Consider the following 20,044-nt stretch of genomic DNA (forward strand, 5'->3'; position numbering starts at 1 on the left):
AGCCTCTCCTGTTGGTTCACAGCAAGCTTTGCTGCCAATGAATTTGCTACACATTTTTGGTAAGTCTAAGAGCTTTAGAATTTTTTAGATTTCAGAATCCAAGGGGTTGTGTGTAGGCAAACCCTTGCAATAGCCTTGGCGGTTAACATCTGGCAAAACTAGCTGCTATTACGCCCACGGCACTCAATGCCTGGTTCATGGCTGACTCAAAGTACTGTTTGCTGAGTGCTTGTCTGCCTTCCCATTAGGGGCCCCTGTGCAGCCTCCCCCGTTCATGGACCCACACCTCATCCTGGCCCGGGTGTGGTTTCCTGCTGTCTGCATACCAGCTCCCACAGTGTTGCAGTGGCCTCCTTCTCCATCATCTCTGGTGGAGACAAGAACCCCGGGGCACATGAAGGGAGCATCTCAGGACGGGAACAGTTCCTGAACTCCATGGTCCCCTCTTGGCAGCCTCAGCTTCCAGCTCAGCTCACAGCCTCACTTGCCTGGGCTCTGCTGGCGTTTTGATTTGGGGCTGGTCACGACGCTGGGGTGGGGAGCCCAGTGTGCTATCCCAAGGCAGGTCCTCCTCAGAACCAGGAAGTTCTCAAGGGTATCTTGGGGAGTGGAGCCCTTTCTGCCCATTGTGGTCAGCCCTCTCCAGGACTGGCAGGAAGCCCTAAGTTCCTGTTTTTCCTGTCTACCTGGAAAAGCCTTCAGCAGGACACTCAAGGCAGAGCTGCCTTCTCCTCCTAGAGCTTTGGTGGTGCCACCCAGGAAATCCTCCCTGAGCCCTGACTGCTGAGGGTAGAGCCGCCCGGGAAGAGAACAGGTCCCCTCAGCCTACCTGGATGGCAATGGGGACAATCTTGTTGGCCAGATTCTTGTACAGCAAGCAGATGGGCGCCGCAAGAAACTGCAGAGTGCAGGGGTCTGTTTTGTTGACATCGATGCCATCCAACAGCTTGAAGTCCACGATGAAGATGTTCCCCAGCTGTAAGAGGCAGGAGGAAATACATGCAAGTCAGTTGCAGCCTGAGATGGACCCAGCAACCAGGCGCAGAGGGAGGGAAAGGGGGCTCTGGCTGCCCTGGCAACTCAGTGGAGCTCAGAAATTTGTAAAGTTCTTGGTCCTCTAACTCAAAGGCTGACTGACATCAGTTTTCACAGGTTGCGGTGGGCTCAGTAAGGTGAAGGAATGGCAGTGGCTCTTCCGCACTTGCTGTACCCGAAGTCTGCCTGACCCTCGTGAAGGATGTTGAAAGATCACCCGGAAGGACACAGTTTAAGAAGAAGAAAGTAGGCAGAGTTTAGATGAAATAAATGAGAGAAGTCAAATGCCAAGAGTGATGCTGCAGGACTCCACTTACAGAGAGTTCAAGCTGGGTAAACTCAGTGTCAGGGTCAGGACCAGGGCCACCCTTGGGAGGAGAGACGGAAAGGGGGCAGGTTCGCAGGTGGAAGGCTCTGAGGGGTGGGGTCTACAAAAGTAGGCGTCCACCGCGTCAGGAAGGGGTCGTCAGGGCCAGGGGAGGTCTTTAGAGGTGGGTCTTCAGGGGTGAGGAGGTCTACAAGGGCGGGGGGGGGGAGTCTGCAAGGGTTGTGTGTGCTCTGTGTCCTGGTCTGAGGCTGGTGGCACAGCGGGGTAAGGTGCAAAGTCATTGGGCTTGCTGCCACTCCTGATTCGTGCCCTTTTCCGTGGATATCATACTTCAATATAAAACAAATATGCACCTGGGATTTGGGGAAGGTAGAAAGCCGCCCACCCCAGACTACACTTGAGTCCCCTAGAGGAGCTTAAGCTGAGGGCCGCAAGGGCTCCTTTCGCCAGAGCTGGAAGAGTTCGGGTGCAGGACAAGCAGCGCTTCTTCTAAAGCCTTTTGTGTTTTAAGCTAGCAATGGAGGCAGGGGTTGCGGTCCGGCTGGGGAAGGGGGTCGGGTCTACAGTACGGTGGACACTGGTCAACAGGTGCTCAAGTCAGTTGCACGTCCACGACTCTGCCTACAGAGGGCGCGCGGGGGCCACTGTGCAAGCGCTTGAGGGGACCAAGGCACTAGAGAAGCTCAAAGCCTGGCCATCACCTTCCTCCTTTTTTCGGACGCAGAGGACCCTGGCAGTTGTCTGACACCGGTGATGAGCTCCGAGCAGTCTGCTCGAGATGCATTCAGGGCAGGAGTGGGACGGGGTCGGGGAAGGAGGGGATGGTGCCCTCGGCCAGCCAGGGCAGAGGGAAGTGGGGAGAGGCTGCTTCCAGGATAGCAAGTGATGGCCCCTTGGGACACCTTGGCCAGAAGTTGGAGACACTAGTGCCGGTGGGCACAGGGTTGGCTGGGCTTCTGTGATGGGCTGGACAAATGCCTTTCAGAGCGGATGTGGCCATCAGTGACCACTGTGCAGAAGAAATGGCTGCCGATCAAATCTTGAGCGGACCCAGGTTGTTTAACATGATGAATGAAAGGCTAAAGGGAGGCCCTGGGAACCCGGGGGCCTGGGGTTTGGGTCTGCCTATGGGGCATTTCTCTGTTATTCCAGGCCACCTCCTCTCTCTGGGCCTCAGTTTCATCCTGCTGGAAAGTGAGAGCACCAACCCTATCTCTCAGTTGATATTCTAGGTTCTGTAGAAGATGCTGGTGGTCTTGCTTGTCTGGTATTCCTGTCCTCTCCTTTTGGTCGACATAGTCCATTCTCCTGACCATAGCGATTGGTTCAGGGAATTATCCCAAGCTGGACCCATGACACTTGCTGGAAGTGCTGGGAAGCAGGGACTTTCTTTCTGGGATTGGGTAATGTTTGCTAAAATGGTGGAAGGTAAGTCTGAAGCTGTTGGTGGTCATCTTTACCTCCACAAAAGGACACCTTCCTAAGAAAAAAAATCCAACAGAGGCAGAGAATTGAGAAATGGAGAAATGATGCCAATGGATTATCTGAACCTTGGACCCAGCTATGCCTGAGCTAGTCGCTTTCCTTCTTCTTTTTAAAAAAATCATTTATTTATTTGGTTGCACCAGGTCTTAGTTGCGGCACGTGGGCTCCTTAGTTGTGGCATGCGAACTCTTAGTTGTGACATGCATGTGGGATCTAGTTCCCTAACCAGGGATCGAACCCGGGCCCCCTGCACTGGGAGCATATTGTCTTATCCACTGTGCCACCAGGGAAGTCCCCTTGCTTTGCTTCTTGCTGTTGCCTCAACCAATGCATTTCTTATGATTTTTGTGACTTGAAACTACAAAATCCTAATATAAAGTCTAAGAACTAAAACACTCTTGAAGAGTTGTGACGATGACTCAAAAACAACAGGGGTAGAATTTCTCTATTCATGTTGCAAAAAAATAATTGCATAGGTAAGATTAAAAGAAAAAAACTTTGGAGTTTTAGTAGGCCACAAACTTAATGTAGATCATAAGATGCTGCCAAAGAGAAGTAGCAGAAATGACTGTGGGAATTAAGAACCATATTGTAGGGGATGGAGCGATGTATGTGTAAGAGATGGGTGGTGTGTGTGTAAGACTCCAGTCAATGGTGGCTATTGGATTATTGCTTCACCACCAAAACCACAGCTGAGCATCAAGACCATAACTCGAAGGAAAGACGACCATTGTGGTGGCAAGGACTCCTGCGCGGAGGCTGTCCCCCTGCCAGGGTGGCTGGGTGCACAGCTGGCTGCTCAGTCCCTTCCAGTTCTAGGATTCTCTGGCTTTTAAGATTCAGTGATTCTCTGATTTGAAGTTTGAAACCAACAGCACTGAATCAATGTTACTACGTCCAGCAATTAAATCTACAGGGGAGAACTGCTGTGTGTGCCTGTCTACGTTGTCACCTGTCCACATGACCAGGTGGGGCAGGAGCCCTGCCTGGGGACTTCAGCTGGGCAGGTGGCCCTCCAGAGTCAGGTGGACAGGGTGTGAAGGCTGGGAGGTCTGTCCACAGACGGCACTGACCATCGCTCTCTTTCTGGGGCCCCATGGTGAGCTGAGCAAGCAAGACAGGGTGACTGGAAACAGCAGAAGGCCGCCTAGACACCTGGGGCAGGTGGCAGGAGGCCTGGTCATCCTGGCTCTAGTGGGAATGGGCCAACTGATGGGAGACTAAGGCCAGTTCCCAGAGCCTCAAGCTCCTGGCATGGAAGGCGGCTGACACTGAGTCCTACCAGAGGAGGAGCTTTGAACCCCTTTCTGTCTCAAGACTACAATAGTCCTGGAACTGGAGAAGGCTGACCCTGCAGACGAGGGCCAGGAGAAGGGCTGGGGAGAGGGTGAGGACAGAAGCAGAAGACCAACACTTCTAATTAGGAAGTCAAAAGTTCCATCAGTTTTCTCCTTTTTTTTTTTTTTTTGATGCAAGGCTTGCTTTTTTCTCCAGTTTCTTTACCTTTGCAAGGTGGGTAACAATTGATGGTCCTGTGTGTAAAGCATCTCTCACAATGCCTGGCCCACAACAGGCCCTTAGTTAGAGGGAGCTCTTTTAATCGTGATATTGATATTGAAAATATTGATATTATGCTCTAAGACCTGCACATCATGGGGAAATATCCCTCTCAATTCCTCCACCCATGCTGGACAAGACAGTTTTCATAAATGCTCAGGAAAAGGAAGAGGTCACTTCACTGAGGGCAGTCGATCTTGCCATCAGCCAGACAGATGAGCCTGGAGGTAGCAGCCTGGGGGCCAGCGAGCAATGGCCAGCAGGAAGTGGTTTCTGCCCAACAGAGTAGGACCTGGCCACCTGAGCTGAGCCTCTGGCCCGGGCCACCGTCTCCAGCCAACCAGGTTCTACCTCAACCTCCTGCTCCAAGGTGAGCTGCCGCTCCAGGCTGCACTCCACCATCTCTGTGGTAACCGGGAGATTCTCTGGCAGCTTCACGCAGCGCTGGATCAACACAGGGTTGCAGCCGTTCAGGAACTGGTAGCCAAACATTAAGTCTTCTTGCCAGTGATTCATAACCTGCTCTATGGAGGAGAGAATTGGAGCTCAGCCTGAGTTCTGAGCTGGGCTGAGGTCTTCCTGATGCTAGCGGAGGGCCAGAGTCCTTGCCGGGTCCCCTCTCCCAGGCACTCAGTGGACAGCCCACCATGCCCAACTGCTTGACCACTAGGTCAGGCCATGACACCACCCCATCCTCCCTGAGCTGGCCCTTAGTGGCTCAGAAGGTTCCTGGGGAACCCCTTTCTCAAGCACAAAAACAAAAATAGACAAATGGGATTGCATCAAACTAAAAAGCTTTCTGCACAGCAAAGGAAACAATCAACAGAGTGAAAAGACAACCTACAGAATCGGAGAAAATCTGTGCGAAACATATATCTGATAAAAGTTTAATCTTCAAAATATATAAGGAACTCCTACAACTCAATAGCAAAAACACCAATAACCCGATTTAAAAATGGACAAAGGATTTTTTGTTTGTTTGTTTTTGCAGTACACGGGCCTCTCACTCTTGTGGCCTCTCCTGTTGCGGAGCACAGGCTCCGGACGCGCAGGCCCAGCGGCCATGGCTCACGGGTGCAGCCGCTCCGCGGCATGTGAGATCTTCCCGGACCGGGGCACGAACCCGTGTCCCCTGCATCGGCAGGCGGACTCTCAACCACTGCGCCACCAGGGAAACCCTGGACAAAGGATTTGAACAGGCATTTCTCTGAAGACGACATACAGATGGCCAGCAGGTATAGGAAAGAATGCTCAACATCACTAGTCACCAGTGAAATGCAAATCAAAACCACAGCGAGATGGCACCTCACACCTGTCAGGATTCTATTATTAAAAAAAAAAGACAAGTGTTGGTGAGGCCATGGAGAAGTTGGAGCCCTTGTGCACAGTTGGTGGGAATTCAGGATGCACAGCTGCTATGGAAAACAGTGTGGAGTTTCCTTGAAAAGTTAAAAATAGAACTGCCACATGATCCAGCAATCCCACTTCCGGGTATTTATCCCAAAGAATTGAAATCAGGATCTTGAAAAGATATCTGCACCCTCATGTTCCTTGCAGCACAATTCATAACAGCCAAGATGTGGAAACCACCTAAATGCTCATCTACAGAGGGATGAATAAAGAAAATGTGGTATATACATACAATGGAATACTATTCAGCCTTAAAAAAGATGGACATTCACAATATGTGACAGCATGGGTGAACCTGGAGGACATGATGCTAAGTGAAATAACCCAGTCACAGAAGGACAAGTACTGCATGGTTCCACTTATATGAAGCATCTGAATTAGTCCAGCTCAACAGAATCAAAGAGCAGCACAGTGTGGTGGTTGCTAGGGAGGGGTTGTGGGGAGTTACTAATCCATGGCGTGAAGTTTCAGTTAAGATGAGTATGTTCTAGAGGTCTGTTGTACAATACTGTACCTATAGAAAAAGAAAAGAAAAAAAAAACCCAGGTCCTTGTGCCCAGGAAGCAGGGGCCCTAGGATGAGGGAGAAGGAGGGGAGCGGGGGGCACCCTGGGGAGGAGTTTGTGAAGGCAGTTTCCCCCCTTGCTTGTCTCCTCAATGTCTCCTAATCTTTCTGTTGCTGTGTGGTCCTTCCTGTGCCATCCCTGGCAGTTATGATGCTACTGTTCTACCAAATACATCCTAGTCCAAAGGAACCCACTGTTGCTTTCATGTAAATGCTTAAAAAACAAGCTAACTCCTGCCTTTTCTCTGTTCAGAAGCATCATAAATGATTGATTTATTTAAAGAAAACGTGTTGATATTTATGAGACTTTCGATGGTGAAATGAGGTTGAGGGTGCTCAACACTGGACATCCAAGGAGGAGAAACCTCTGGCCATGAGGGTGATGCCCAGTGGAGCGTACTGTGTGGGTGCAGGCAGTGCTGGCCTGGGGCACAGGGAGGCCTCGTGCTGGAGTGGGTGGAGCAGCCCTTTCCCACGCCCAGGCAAGGCTCCCCAGCACCATAAGAGCCCCCAAAGCACACTCACCAGAAATAGTGTTGCTGATCCTGAGGAAGATTTTCTCAAAGTCAGCGAAGTCGCTCCAGGAAGACTGGAACATGTGCATGAAGCGGTTGATGAACAGGTTCTCCATCCTGCAGACCGAGACACAGCGGCGCCCCTGCACGCTCTGGCCTCACCGGCCCCCTGCCAAGCCCCTCCGCACCCTGGTGTCATGGGGCCTCTAGGGGACTTGAACCCAGGGCAGCTCCAAGGGGGCAGCTGATTGGCCTTGTGGAAACCAGGACAGAAACTGGCACCCACGCCCATGCTCTTCCTTCTGCGTTTCCCCTAAGAAAGAGACCAGTCGCCTGTCCTCGACAGCAGTCTACAGTGCTCCCTTCCCATTCACACGGGCTCTGGTCTGTGCCTTCATTCATTCATTCATCAGACTTTTTGCTGCCCCAAATTGATGCAAGCTTCCAGGGACAGAGCACCGTTATCTCCTATGTAGCTGCTCTCCCGAGTCTCCTGGATTTGGGGGGATAAGCCGTTTAGTGGAATTTAACCCTCATTTACTTTCTGCCTAAACTTGGCTCTTTGCCTTGTGCTGAGGAGACCATATGCAAGGCCAGAGAGGGCAGCTGAGATGGATGCAGGTCAGCACAGAGTGTTAAGGGCCTGGCCGAAGATCCCAGCTCCATCTCTTCCCAGACATATGGCCTTGGGCAAATCCCTAACCTTCTGTGCCTCAGTTTCCTCATCCATGAAACGGGTACAATAACTGTCCCTGCCTCACAGGGCTGACATGATATATAGAAAGCATTGATTTGTAAAATGAGTTCAACAAATATTAGCGACTAGTACCATGATTATCACTTACTGTTAATATTAACGTCTGCAGCCTTAAACTGTGGTGTTCTGGAGGGACCAGTGGACAAGTTCACAATCCAGGCTACGGCACAGAACTTTGCCCTCTCCCTCCTGGGGTCCTTCTGCTTAATTCATTCATCCCTCTCTTCCTTCACACTCAGTTCACCTAAGAATCTTTGCGTCTGGCTCCTCCTTACTTCCTCTCCTCTCTGCCCTCCTTAAGTGCTCTCACCCAGGGCACTGTGTGTCACATCCTAGTGGCTGTACCTAAAGAGTCAGCTCTAAACTCCCCTGATCTCGTTGAAGCATCTGACAACCAACCCCTTTTTCCTTGACACTAAAATGCTGACCCCCATGGACTTCATCCCTGCTTCAAACCCCCATGGTCCTGCACCGCCCACCCCCCCAGTAAAGGCTGGGATCCTTGCCCAACTCTCTGCGTTGGCAGCCTCAGCTCCACTTCCCTACACAGGCCCCCACTCTGGTCCTCCTGGATCACGGAGTTCTCACCGCCCTGAAAGCCATCCCCTCCACTCCTCCAATCAGCATGGTGAACTCGTATGCATCCTTCAAGACCCAGGTTGGGCTTCTCTCTTAGAAAGCTTTTTTCTGATGCTGCCTCCTCAGAGCTTCCTCCCTGCCTCAAGTTTTCCCAGTGCTCTTTTCCAAAGGAATATCTACCACATACTATCGTGATGAGCTGTCCATAGCTTGGTCTCCACTGGACTGTGAGCTTCTTGGAGATGGGACCAAGGGACCACTTTTGATTCATCTCAGGCCCCCACCCCCAGGAGCTCAATTTGCATTTGTCAAAGGACAAGCAGCAGGTAGCCTCCTCTGGGCCAGCTCCCCTGGGAATGGAAGAAGCCCAGAAGAGCCAGCAAACAGGCAGTAACAGAGCCTGAGAAGGTAGCTCCCTGGCCAGTCTCCTTCCTTGGGCTCAGGAATGAGGACAAAGTCCTCCCAAGCAACCAGAATGGAGATACTAGATACTAGGTCTACACTGTGCTAGCCCGCACCGCAGAGGCACTGCCTACATGAGTTCATTTAAATCTCATAACAATTCTAGCAGTTAGGCAGCACCAGCCTCATTTTATAGGAAGGAAATGGGTCAAAAAAACTTAAATAACTCTCCAAGATGGCGCAGCTAGAGTCAGAAACAATCGCTGCTCTCCAGGCTCTAAATAAGGTGACCTTTTGCTTTTAAAGGGTAATTAGAGATGAGTTGATACTTGTTGCTATACTTTGAATAGATTAATAGGTTTTCTTCCCCCAGGAAAGCAAAGTATAACCTTGCTACCCCGAGTGTGGTTGGTGGGCCAGCAGCATTAGCACCCCCAGGATGTCATTAGAAATGCAGATTCTCAGGCCCCACCTCAGCCTTCCCTAATCAGAAACTCTAGGGGTGGGTCTCTAAGTCCAGATTTTAACAGGCCCTCCAGGGGATTCTGATGCAAGCTATAACTTGGGAACCATTGCTGGAAAGGTTGCAATGTTTTCCAAATTAATTTAACTATAAAGCAAACCCTTTTTAAAGGAGACATTACTTTATGATTTGTGTTAACTTATACCTTTATTTTATGATCCATTTTTAACAAAAAACTGCTACTTTAGCAAACATAAGTAAAAATTTCCAGGTCTAACTTTTAGGTGGGAATTTTATTCCCCCTACATTTTCCCCAACAAATTTATTTTCCAATGGGACACATCTCTGATTCTGTAACAGAATTCAGCATAGGTAAATAGGGTGGATATACAGACATACAGGGATCGGTTAGAACTAGGAGGAGATGACTTTAACGATTACCAAGGAGATCCAAGGATTTGGGCGGCATTCGTGAAGTTAAAGGGGAGAATCCTATTTTCTGAGTGCTTTGGTGATGTGCAGCCAACTTGTTTCTGAGCTGGGGTGACAGTAGGAGGGTGTGGGGACTTCTTCCCGCAAAACTCCTGGCTTTGGCTTCCAAAGTCAAGAGAACAAGTTCCCTCGGCTTCCCTGCTCCCGTGCCATCATCTCTCCCTCTCTCGCTCTCACCCCAGCCCTCCTCACGGGCAAGGAAGCCCATCTTTTCTCTCTAGCTTCCTGCTCTTCATCTTGGGGCCTGCTCTTTCCTTCTCCAGCTCCTTTCAAAGAGCTACCATACATGTAATTTTGTCTGACTTCACGCAAGCAGTGGGTGACTGGTCTGTGCGGCTGGAGCAGGGGTGGGAAGACTTATTGCCTTCGGACCACACTCTTCTCCCTGTCCCCAAACAAAGCCTCTATCTGGCCCTCGACCCCCTCTCCCCCGTCCCTTGCAGGGCTCCCAACCTTGCTTGGCCTCAATGCTCCCTGAAGCCTCTCTGCTTAGCCCCGGGCCTACCCATCCCACTCTACCCTTGGCCTCACTATCGGAGGCCGGACAGGGCTCTGAACGTCAACATGTCCCTTGACTGCACTCATCTTCCTCTTCACCACTTCTTGTCCAGCTTTCCTTTCTGATGACCACCCCACTCTGCCTATAAGCCAGATGTACAGTGTCAAGGGTGCCTTGGGTTCTCCCCTCGGCCTCTCTCCATTTTGACCTGAATTTCAACTGGATCCCGGGACATCCACACCACATCCCGAAGTCCTCCCTACTCTCCCGTTCCCTGTCTTTGTTTATCCCCACTGCTGGGCTCGCTCATCTGACCCTCAAAGGCTGCCAGGTCCACCTTCTGCAATGTGGCTCTGATTTCCCTCACCTCTCCCTGTTTCTCATCCAACACTGCAAATCCAGACCTCAAGGAGAAGGATGCCCCTCCCAGGAGCTGCCCCCCCGACCCCGATCTCATCTGATGAGAAATGTCCGGTGGGTGAGGACCCAAGCACCCTGGTCTGGGCACCTCTCCCGAACTCAGTCACATTTCTGCACTGTTCTCCTCTACTGGGAAGGAAGCTCTCTTTCTCAATTTCCTTTGAAGAGAACATTCCCTTACCAGTCCCGCCAACCTCCTGCAATCAAAGCTCCAGGCTGCAAACGGTGAGTGGTGATTAAACAGATAAGCTGCTCCTCCTTTGATGACAACATGAAATTTCACCACCCACGTGGTTCTGTGAGTAGGCCCAGCCACACCCAGCCTTTACATGTGATGCTCCCTCCGCCAGAGCGTCCGAGTCCTGCTTCTCCAGGCTCCCAACCATCTGGTTAGCTGCAAGGCCAGGCTAGGTGTCCTGCTGTGAAGCCTTCCTGGACCCCATAATGAGATAACACCAAGCAGAGGAAGGGTCCCTCTATGAGCCCTTGAGGGCAGAGGTCGATCTGAGGGAGCAAGTGCTCAGCAGGTGATGCTGGAGAAGTGGGTCCTGGCTGGCCTGACCTCATTACTGGGAATGAATGAAGACTAATGCTGTCTTTAGGGAGAACCTTCTCTGTGCAGGGTTGACATTAGTGGTTCCTTAATATTCTCACAACAGCCTGGAGTGGGAGCTATGGTCTCATTTTTTAGATGAAGACACCAAGTCTTAAAGAAGTTCACCAGCTTCCTTAGGCTCACCTTCCACTGGCCCAGAGCCCTCTCCCATGAATCCCTCATCTCCCGGGGTGGGGTCCCTCTGACCTGCTTCCCTGAGGCCCAGTCCCCTTGACTCATCCTCCTCAAAGGCAGAGGCTGTGTCTCTTCTCTCCTTCTTAGGACCGCATGGTCCTTGGTTCACTGTGCCAACAGAGCTGGTGCTCAGCTGACCACCCCAGCTGGGCTGTGTCAGGTGGGGCTGAGGGCCCATCTCAGGATTTCTTTGCTCTGGTCCTGCCAAATAGTTTGCAGCTCAAGGGGCCAAGTAACATGGAAGATGTAGAGAAAGATGGGCTATGGTATTGCTGGAGAGATGGTGGCCTGTGTGGCCCATACTGGGGAGCACAGGGGAGGAAGCCTCCCTCAGACCTGGGGCTTCTAGGAGCTTCTGGGAGAAGGGGCACCTTATTCCAGTCCTGAAAAATGATGAGTTGGACTTGGCCAGGCAAAGAAGGGAAAAAGGGCATTTGAGGCAGAGAAAACAGCGAGGCAAAGACAAGGGGACACGAAGACCCCCAGCTCTGGACACACATGGCTGGGGTGTCCTGTGCATCTGGGGGCAAGAGAGAAGGCTGGGCAGAGACCCCTGTGGTTGGGGTAATCACTGAAGGATTTTAGGTAGGCGAGTCAAAGAATTATATTTGCTTTGTAGAAGGAGCCGCCAACAAACTATACATGTACTTGGGAATGAACTTCCAATTTCTGTGTGGGATGGAGCCTGGAGAAGCAGGTAGAAGAATGTTCCTGAACATTCTGGGGAGACATGGCAGAGCTGAGAAAGGAGGATGTGCACACTGAGACCCAGGGGATGGACATGATCCCACATTCACCTGGATGGAGGGTGAGGCCAAGGGAGGCATCAAGGCCAGTGGTTTCAATCCTGGTTGCACATTAGAATCCCACAAGGAGCTTTTAAAATATACTCATGCCTGTGCTGCAAATGCTGCCATAACAGCCTGGCTGCAGTGAGGTGGCACGGAGTCTTAATATTAAATGCACAGTCAGGACCGAGAACCACTGATCTAGGATGCTGTTGGCTATGATGGGGATACGTGAGAAGGAAAAGGTAAGTGTGTGATTGTGTGTGTGTGTGTGTGTGTGTGTGTGTGTGTGTGTGTGTGTGTGTGTGAAGTGAGGGCCTGTGAGGTGGCCACAAAGGCCACACTCAATTCATTTTGAAAGGGTTTACTGAGCACCTATCCTGTGGCAGCTGCTGTGCTGGGATCCTGAGATAAAAGATGACAATGACCTAAGGAACACTGAGCAGACATAAGAAAGGCACAGCCTGGCTTTCACTCCACCATCCCTCCATCCACCATCCACTATCCATCCCTCCACTCACCAACCATCCATCCATCCATCCATCCACTCCCCCACCATTACTAAGCAGAGGTGGCACTACTCCCCAAAGCAGTATCATCTCTTCTGACCTTGCTGCCTCTCTATCATTATCGTTTTCTCTCCAAATTGCCCCTTTTACAAGGGCCTTCTGTCCTTCTTGTATCATCCTGGTCTGGACTCTGCTCTCCTAAAGCCACATGCCTTTGACTCAATAATGCTAACCCCTGGGTAGGAAATGAGACATATGATTGCCCTGATGTTTCCAGGGAGCCAGATGTCGGGTACTGCTGCATTACTAATCTAGTGGTTTGGTTTTAATTTTACTCTCCATTTGATCTCAATAGTAGCAGGGAAGAAAATCCCCAGTTTTGAACCCCAATAGACCTGGATTCAAATCCCGGTTTTGCCAATTCCTGCTGAAATGACCTTCGGCAAATTCCTTGGCCTGGACCTGGCAGAGCCTCAGTTTACTTACCTGGAGATGGTTAAAAACAGTACCTATTTCCTGGGGTTGCTGTGATGGTTAAAACAGACGATTCTATACAGAAAGCACCCACACCTACAGCCTGGCACTTAGTAGAGGCTTATTAAGTGTCAGGCCCTTATTACTTCCTCCCTCCCATGGAGATGCAGCCGCAGGGAGACAAATGCATCCCAGTCTCTGTGATGTGAGGGGATTCCCTGCGGAGTCTGATTGTGAGGCTGTGTGTGTGTGTGTGTGTGTGTGTGTGTAGGGTTTTTCTCAAATGCCCCAAAGAGGAAGGCCTGAGTGTGTGGCCTCCCACCCTTTCTTTCCAGAAGTTCGACCAAATGAGGCAACTTCTTGAGTGGAGCAGCTATGCAGCTAAGCAAATGCTACCACAGAAACTAACTGGGTTAGTGCTTCTCCACCTGTCTGCCTCCTGGTTATGCCAACCCAAGGCCAGCGCCCACCCTGGGAGACTCTCACCCTGGTGGTAGGGGGTGCTGGGCACCGGGAGGTGCTGGATCTCCTCAGGGCCGTCCAAGGCTTGGTCAGGTTGCATGACCACGGATTTAGGGTTTTCCAAATTTGCACGATTGTGAGAATTCCCTAACGTATCAGAGGACAGATTCAAATGCCCCTCCACTAGCCCTGAGGTAGGGCTGGGGCTCCTTGTTGGTAATGAGCACCCAGGGAGTCTTTGAAAACCGTGTAATAATTCAGCCGCCAAGAAGGAGCGCAGGACTCGGATCTCTGCCGTTTATTAGCAGGGGCTACTGGGCAAGGTATTGTACTTCCTTATTCCACGTATCCCTCAACTGCAGAATGGGGATAAGATCTGTGCCTGCCTCGTGGGGTTGTAGTGAAAGACGAACGGGGATGCAGGTAAGTGATCAGCACAGGCATGTTGGTCATGATTACTGCAATGCCCTACCAGCTGGGTGACATCCTGGACACTGTTTACCCTTGAACTAGCCCAAGGGGAGATGAGCTGTGGATGGGGATGGGGCACTCCAAGTAAAGACCTCCACTCCGGGCTGAAAGCAGCTGTTTGGTGTCTGGAGTCCTACAGTCTGTAAATTTGTTTAGATACAGATTTCCCTGTGATTTGATTGTGCATTAAGAATCCATGCTATTGCCAAGATACAATCTAACGATTGGGGAAGAGTTGCTCGGCTGAGCTGATCCCCCAGCCCAAGGCCACCACAAGGGGAGGAATGAGGGTTCCATCCCCGGCCCCAGCCGCTGGAGGGCTGCCCAGCATCCTCGAGTTCTTGAACACTTACGCTTTAGAGTAGTTCAGAACAAAGTCTACTCCCTTCTCACTATCGAACTGGGTATCTCTGGGTAAATCCTTGTGGCATTTGGCATCGATACTCAAGGGGAAGCCAGGGTTCCACTCCATCCATCTGAGCGTGAAAAGGAAGGAGAAGAAAACTGGGTTAAATGTCTGGCTTTTGGGTTGGGCCCTCAGGCTGAAGGCTGCCTGTGTGGTCTGAGGAAGTGCCCATAAGGTCACCATGCTTTAGCTGAGCGTGTGCCTGGCGAGGTAATGGGATGCCTCCCAAGGTCTGGTGTCCCCCCACCTTGCTGTGCCCTGAGTCTCAAAGTGGGAAGCCTGAGGTTCCCTAAACCTGAAGCTGGGATTACAGCAGAGGGGTGGTGAATGGTAGGTGCACACCAGTGTGTACAGAGAGCATCAGAAGACCTCATTTATTTGAGGTGACATTCAAGGGCGATGTCTCCCCAGCACAGAACTGCCTTGCTGGTCCCTGGAGGTGGAAGTGGTTAAGGTTGCCCCATCACATTTGACCTAGACATCCAACATCCTACCAGCTTGGTCATCACCCCTGTATTGTGTGTGGTGGTCGAGGGAAAGGGGACAGCGGTCATGCCTTCCCAAAGGGGGCATGAGTCAGCAGGGAGGTTGGTGAGGACTTCCAGGCACAGACTGATGCCAATAGCAGGTTCAGAGATTGTTATAATCAAAACAGCTCCCTGGGACTTCCCTGGTGGCACAGCAGTTAAGAATCCGCCTGCCAATGCAGGGGACACGGGTTCGAGCCCTGGTCCGGGAAGATCCCATATGCCTCAGAGCAACTAAGCCCGTGCACCACAACTACCGAGCCTGCACTCTAGAGTCCGTGAGACACAACTACTGAGCCCACGTGTCACAACTACTGAAGCCCGCGTGCCTAGAGTCTGTGCTCCGCAACAAGAGAAGCCACCGCAATGGAGAAGCACGAGCACCACAAAGAAGAGTAGCCCCCGCTTGCCGCAAGTAGAGAAAGCCCGCACGCAGCAAAGAAGACCCAATGCAGCCAAAAATAAATAAATAAAATAGATAAATTAAAAAAATAATAAAACCCAGCTCCTCTCAAAGACAGGCTGTGCACTCTACCCCGCCAAAATTTTTAGAGCCTGGTGTCCTTAAAATTTATCCTGTAGCATTGGGCATTTAAGTTTGTTTTTTAAATTTTACTTTTCTTTTTGTTTATTGAAAAACCAAACCAAACCAAACCAAAAATCTGTTAGTTTCTTTTAGGGTGGGGAGAATGATCTTTTATTTATTTAAATGATCTTACATTTGTTTAAAAACCAAAATTTACATTCTGGAATTTCAGCTTTTCCATTTGTATTCCTTTTTTGCGGTACGTAGGCCTCTCACTGTTGTGGCCTCTCCCGTTGCGGAGCACAGGCTCCGGACGCGCAGGCTCAGCAGCCATGGCTCACAGGCCTAGCTGCTCCGCGGCATATGGGATCTTCCCGGACCGGGGCACGAACCCACGTCCCCTGCATCGGCAGGCAGACTCTCAACCACTGCACCACCAGGGAAGCCTGTATTCCTTTTTAATCTAATCTCTCTTATAAGAGGGAAGTAAAACACTGAGAGTTTAGGTCGTTAAAAAGTCTTAGGACACGGAAGAAACCTGAATGTCCAACAACAGAGGAATGGATAAAGAAGATGTGGTCCATACATACAATGGAATATTACTCAGCCATAAAAAGAACAAAATAGTGCCATTTGCAGCAATATGGATGGACCTAGATAGAGATTGTCACACTGAGTGAATAAGTCAGACACAAAAAGACAAATAACATATGATGGCGCTTATATGTGGAATCTAAAAAAAAGGTACAAATGAACTTATTTACAAACAGAAGTAGAGTCACGGATATAGAAAACAAACTTATGGTTACCAGGGGATGGGGGGGAGGGATAAGTTGGGAGATTGGGATCGACATACACACATTATTATATATAAAATATATAACTAATAAGAACCTGCTGTGTAGCACAGGGAACTCTACTCAGTACTCTGTACTGTCCTATTTGGGAAAAGAATCTAAAAAAAAAGGAGTGGATATAGGTATATGTATAACTGATTCACTTTGCTGTACACCTGAGACTAACACAACATTGTAAATCAACTATACTCTAATAATTATTTTTTAAAAGTCTTAAGGCCCTTTAATATCATCTTGTACTTTTATTGTCACAAAAATTCCACAATGTTTTTTGAGGTATCCTGTTGGCCCAGTAAGCCTCTCATTAGTATCATTAGAGGTGAACAGGAACTGGATATGATCACTCAAAATGCATTTTGAAAAGTGTTTTCTGTTGTATAGAACCTACATTTCTTACTGTTAGTTTACCAACAACATTCTCTTTTCCTAGACATTAAAAAAACCTTCTATTTTTGTTGTCTGTATTAACACCAATGCTGGATTAACATTAACCAGGGTAAAAATGTGGATGAATGCACAAACATCAACTAATTTATTGACTTTTTTCCCTTTGTTTTAGAAAATGATTTAAGGTATCTCCAATATATGTGTAAAATTGAGGCAGTCATCTGGTAGCCCCACTGGTATTAATTGTCGATTACTTAATTACTGTTGGTCAAATCAATTTAAATATTCCTAACCATCTTTTCCTAGCCACTGGGAAGTAGGGCTCTAATTAATTTGAAGAGCTGAGTAGAGCTGGATTTTTTCAATATGGAAGCACTGAACCCCATGAGGAGAGATGGGCCAGCAAATACATTCACGTTTTCTTAAGGGTAGAGTTTACTTGGAGCACATTTCAAGACCCCACCTTCCTGCTGACCCCCAGCCTCCAAAGTGCCCCACCTCAGGAGGTCAGGAGACAATGGCCTCTCACTGCATGGAGACAGCACAGTTTGCCAGCTAGTTTACTACTGGCACCTGAAACCAACACCTATGTTCCTTCCACTGCAGGCACTGTTGCCTGAGAGGCCTGACAGGCTGATGTGCATAGGAGCCAAAGGCCTTCATATCCACAGATAAATAGGCAAAGAAAAAAATCATACTCCATTGGAAAGACCAAATTGAACAACCAGGCAGAAGGAAGGAAGGAAGAAGTAGAAAAGACATTTAATTTTAAAAAGAGAGAGAGAGAGAGAGAATTCTTAAGGAGATGCAATTAGAATCTAAAAAGACTTTCTGCAACCACAAAACATGATTTCGGAATTGAATATTCCATAGAAAAATGGAAAAAAAGAGTAATAGTCACTGTGAGATCTGATTGGTCTCCTGGAAGACAAAATCTGTTCATTCAGTAACTAATTATTGAGTGCCTGTTATGTGCCAGACACTGCTCTGTGACAAATGGAAGGAAATGTAACACAAATACACAAAGAAGTGGAAGTCATGGAAGAAAACACAGGAGACATGAAAACCAGATATAGAAGATTTGATGTGCAGAGAGAGTTCCAGAGGAGAGACAGGGATACATGGAGAAGTAAAAACCAAAGAAATAGGAGAAAACCTTCCTTAAGCTGAAGGGACCTCAATTTTCTGAGTAAATCCTAGGCAGAAAAAAAAAAGAAAGAAAAAAAAGACATTCCTAGGGCTTCCCTGGTGGCGCAGTGGTTGAGAGTCCGCCTGCCGATGCAGGGGACACGGGTTTGTGCCCCGGTCCGGGAAGATCCCACATGCCGCGGAGTGGCTGGGCCGGTGAGCCATGGCCGCTGAGCCATGGCCGCTGAGCCTGCGCGTCTGGACCCTGTGCTCCGCAACGGGAGAGGCCACAACAGTGAGAGGCGTACCGCCCAAAAAAAAAAAAAAAAGACATTCCTAGATATATACCGATTAAATTGTAAAATGTCAAAGAAGAGAATGCTGTGGAGACAGAGCGGGAATTGAGAAAGGGAAAGAGAGAGAGGAGAGATGGTTCTACAAACTCACAAGCTTCTGGGAAAAGGAAAATAACCAAACTATCACTAGGTTTCTCATTTGCCATACTGAAAATGGGGAGATAGTGTAAGGTGTTTACAGACTTTTTTACATAATCATTTAAGTCTCTTATATCAAGTATGGACTCAGACATTATATTACCTGCATATATTACCCACCCTTTCATATATTAATTGAACAAGTTCAGCCAAACAAAAATGACATTAGAATGAACCAAGAAGTTCCTAAATATAGTAAAGAGTGTTTATTAGAAAACAATAGCAAATATATTGAACAAATAAAAATATCAAAGGCATTTTCTCAAAAATCAAGACCCAGAAAGGATGTTCATCCTTGCTACTGTTACTTTGTTTTGGCAATAAGAAAAAATTATCAGTGATGTAATAATGTAAACTAAGAGACAAAAGTATCATCACTTACGTAATATGATCAAATAACTGGGCAATTAAAAAGACTCACTTAAAAATAGAGACAATATTGGACTTCCCTGGTGGTGCGGTGGTTTGGAAACCGCCTGCTAATGCAGGGGACATGGGTTCGAGCCCTGGTCTGGGAGCATCCCACATGCCGCGGAACAGCTGGGCCCGTGCACCACAACTACTGAGCCTGCGCGCTCTAGAGCCCGCGTGCCACAACTACTGAAGCCTGTGCGCCTAGAGCCAGTGCTCTGCAACAAGAGAAGCCCCTGCACTGCAATAAGGAGTAGTCCCTGCTCGCCACAACTAGAGAAAGCCTGCACACAGCAACCAAGACCCAACACAGCCATAAATAAATAAACAAATAAATTTATTTTTTAAAAAAAGGAGACAATAAAATAATTTAGTAAGGTGTCAATACAAAGTAAATATTAAATAATGAGTAATTATCTTTATCCCAGAAATATTCATTGGCAAATGGAAAAACACCCTACTTAGAATGGCAAAAGCTATAGTTTCCCTTGGTATAAAGTGACCAGAAAGGTGAAAGAACTTCATGAAGAAAAAGTAGAAATTCTATTGAAGGACATCACACAAGATCTAAATGGATGGAAAGATGCAACATTATTAAAATGTTGCTACAGGACACACGTGTCATTCAAAGCTATTCTCATCATGAAAAACTTTAAAAAGAACAGTAAGATAACATAACGCCTATTCACATTTATTAGAAAGTTCTGGTAACCAAAAGATGGCACTGGGCCATGGAGTAGAAAAACAGACCCAAGAAAATATGTGGATATAATACAAAACTAGCTAATATTTATCCAGTGCTTTTTATGTGTCAAATACTAGTCTATGTGTTTTCATGGTGTAACCTATTTAATTCTTTCCAAAATCCTTAGGAAGTGGTACTATTATTTCCCCCATTTTACAGATGGGGGAATTGAGGCACAAAGAGATTACACAATTTTCACAGGACAGAGTGTGGCAGTTAAGTGGGAGCTGAGCCCAACACCGGCTGCAGAGCCCATGTACGGGGTCACCACGCCAGCTCCATGCGCTGTGGGTGTCATCCCAAAGCAGCAGGAAGAAACATTATGTAATAAATGATACCAGGGACATTTGACCCCCACTTCACATCATGTATAAAAATACATAGCCAATGAATTAAAAGCCTAAAGTTAAAAATAAAATTATAAAAATATTAGACAAAAAGATGAGAATTTATGTAACACTGGGGTGGGGAGGGCCTTCTTAAGCAAAGCAGGAAACTCAAAAGTTACAAAGAAAAACAATATATATATTAAGAAAGTAAAAAGCTAAAACCTGTGACAAAAG

The 20,044-nt window shown here is 48.5% G+C and overlaps 1 protein-coding gene across 2 annotated transcripts in view; it reads right to left on the minus strand.

Annotated features, from left to right (window-relative positions):
• Positions 1–20,044, minus strand: part of ALOX5 (arachidonate 5-lipoxygenase) — a 54,641-nt gene that overhangs the window by 11,237 nt on the left and 23,360 nt on the right. For both annotated transcript variants that reach the window (XM_004283377.4, XM_033412111.2), the window contains exons 4-7: positions 14,354–14,476; positions 6,905–7,011; positions 4,757–4,929; positions 830–976 (exon numbers count right to left, since the gene is read on the minus strand). In XM_004283377.4, the coding sequence (XP_004283425.2) occupies positions 830–976; positions 4,757–4,929; positions 6,905–7,011; positions 14,354–14,476 (550 nt within the window). The remainder of the gene's footprint in view (positions 1–829; positions 977–4,756; positions 4,930–6,904; positions 7,012–14,353; positions 14,477–20,044) is intronic.

The sequence above is a fragment of the Orcinus orca genome, chromosome 14 (assembly GCF_937001465.1).
Source record: "Orcinus orca chromosome 14, mOrcOrc1.1, whole genome shotgun sequence".
NCBI lineage: Eukaryota > Metazoa > Chordata > Mammalia > Artiodactyla > Delphinidae > Orcinus > Orcinus orca.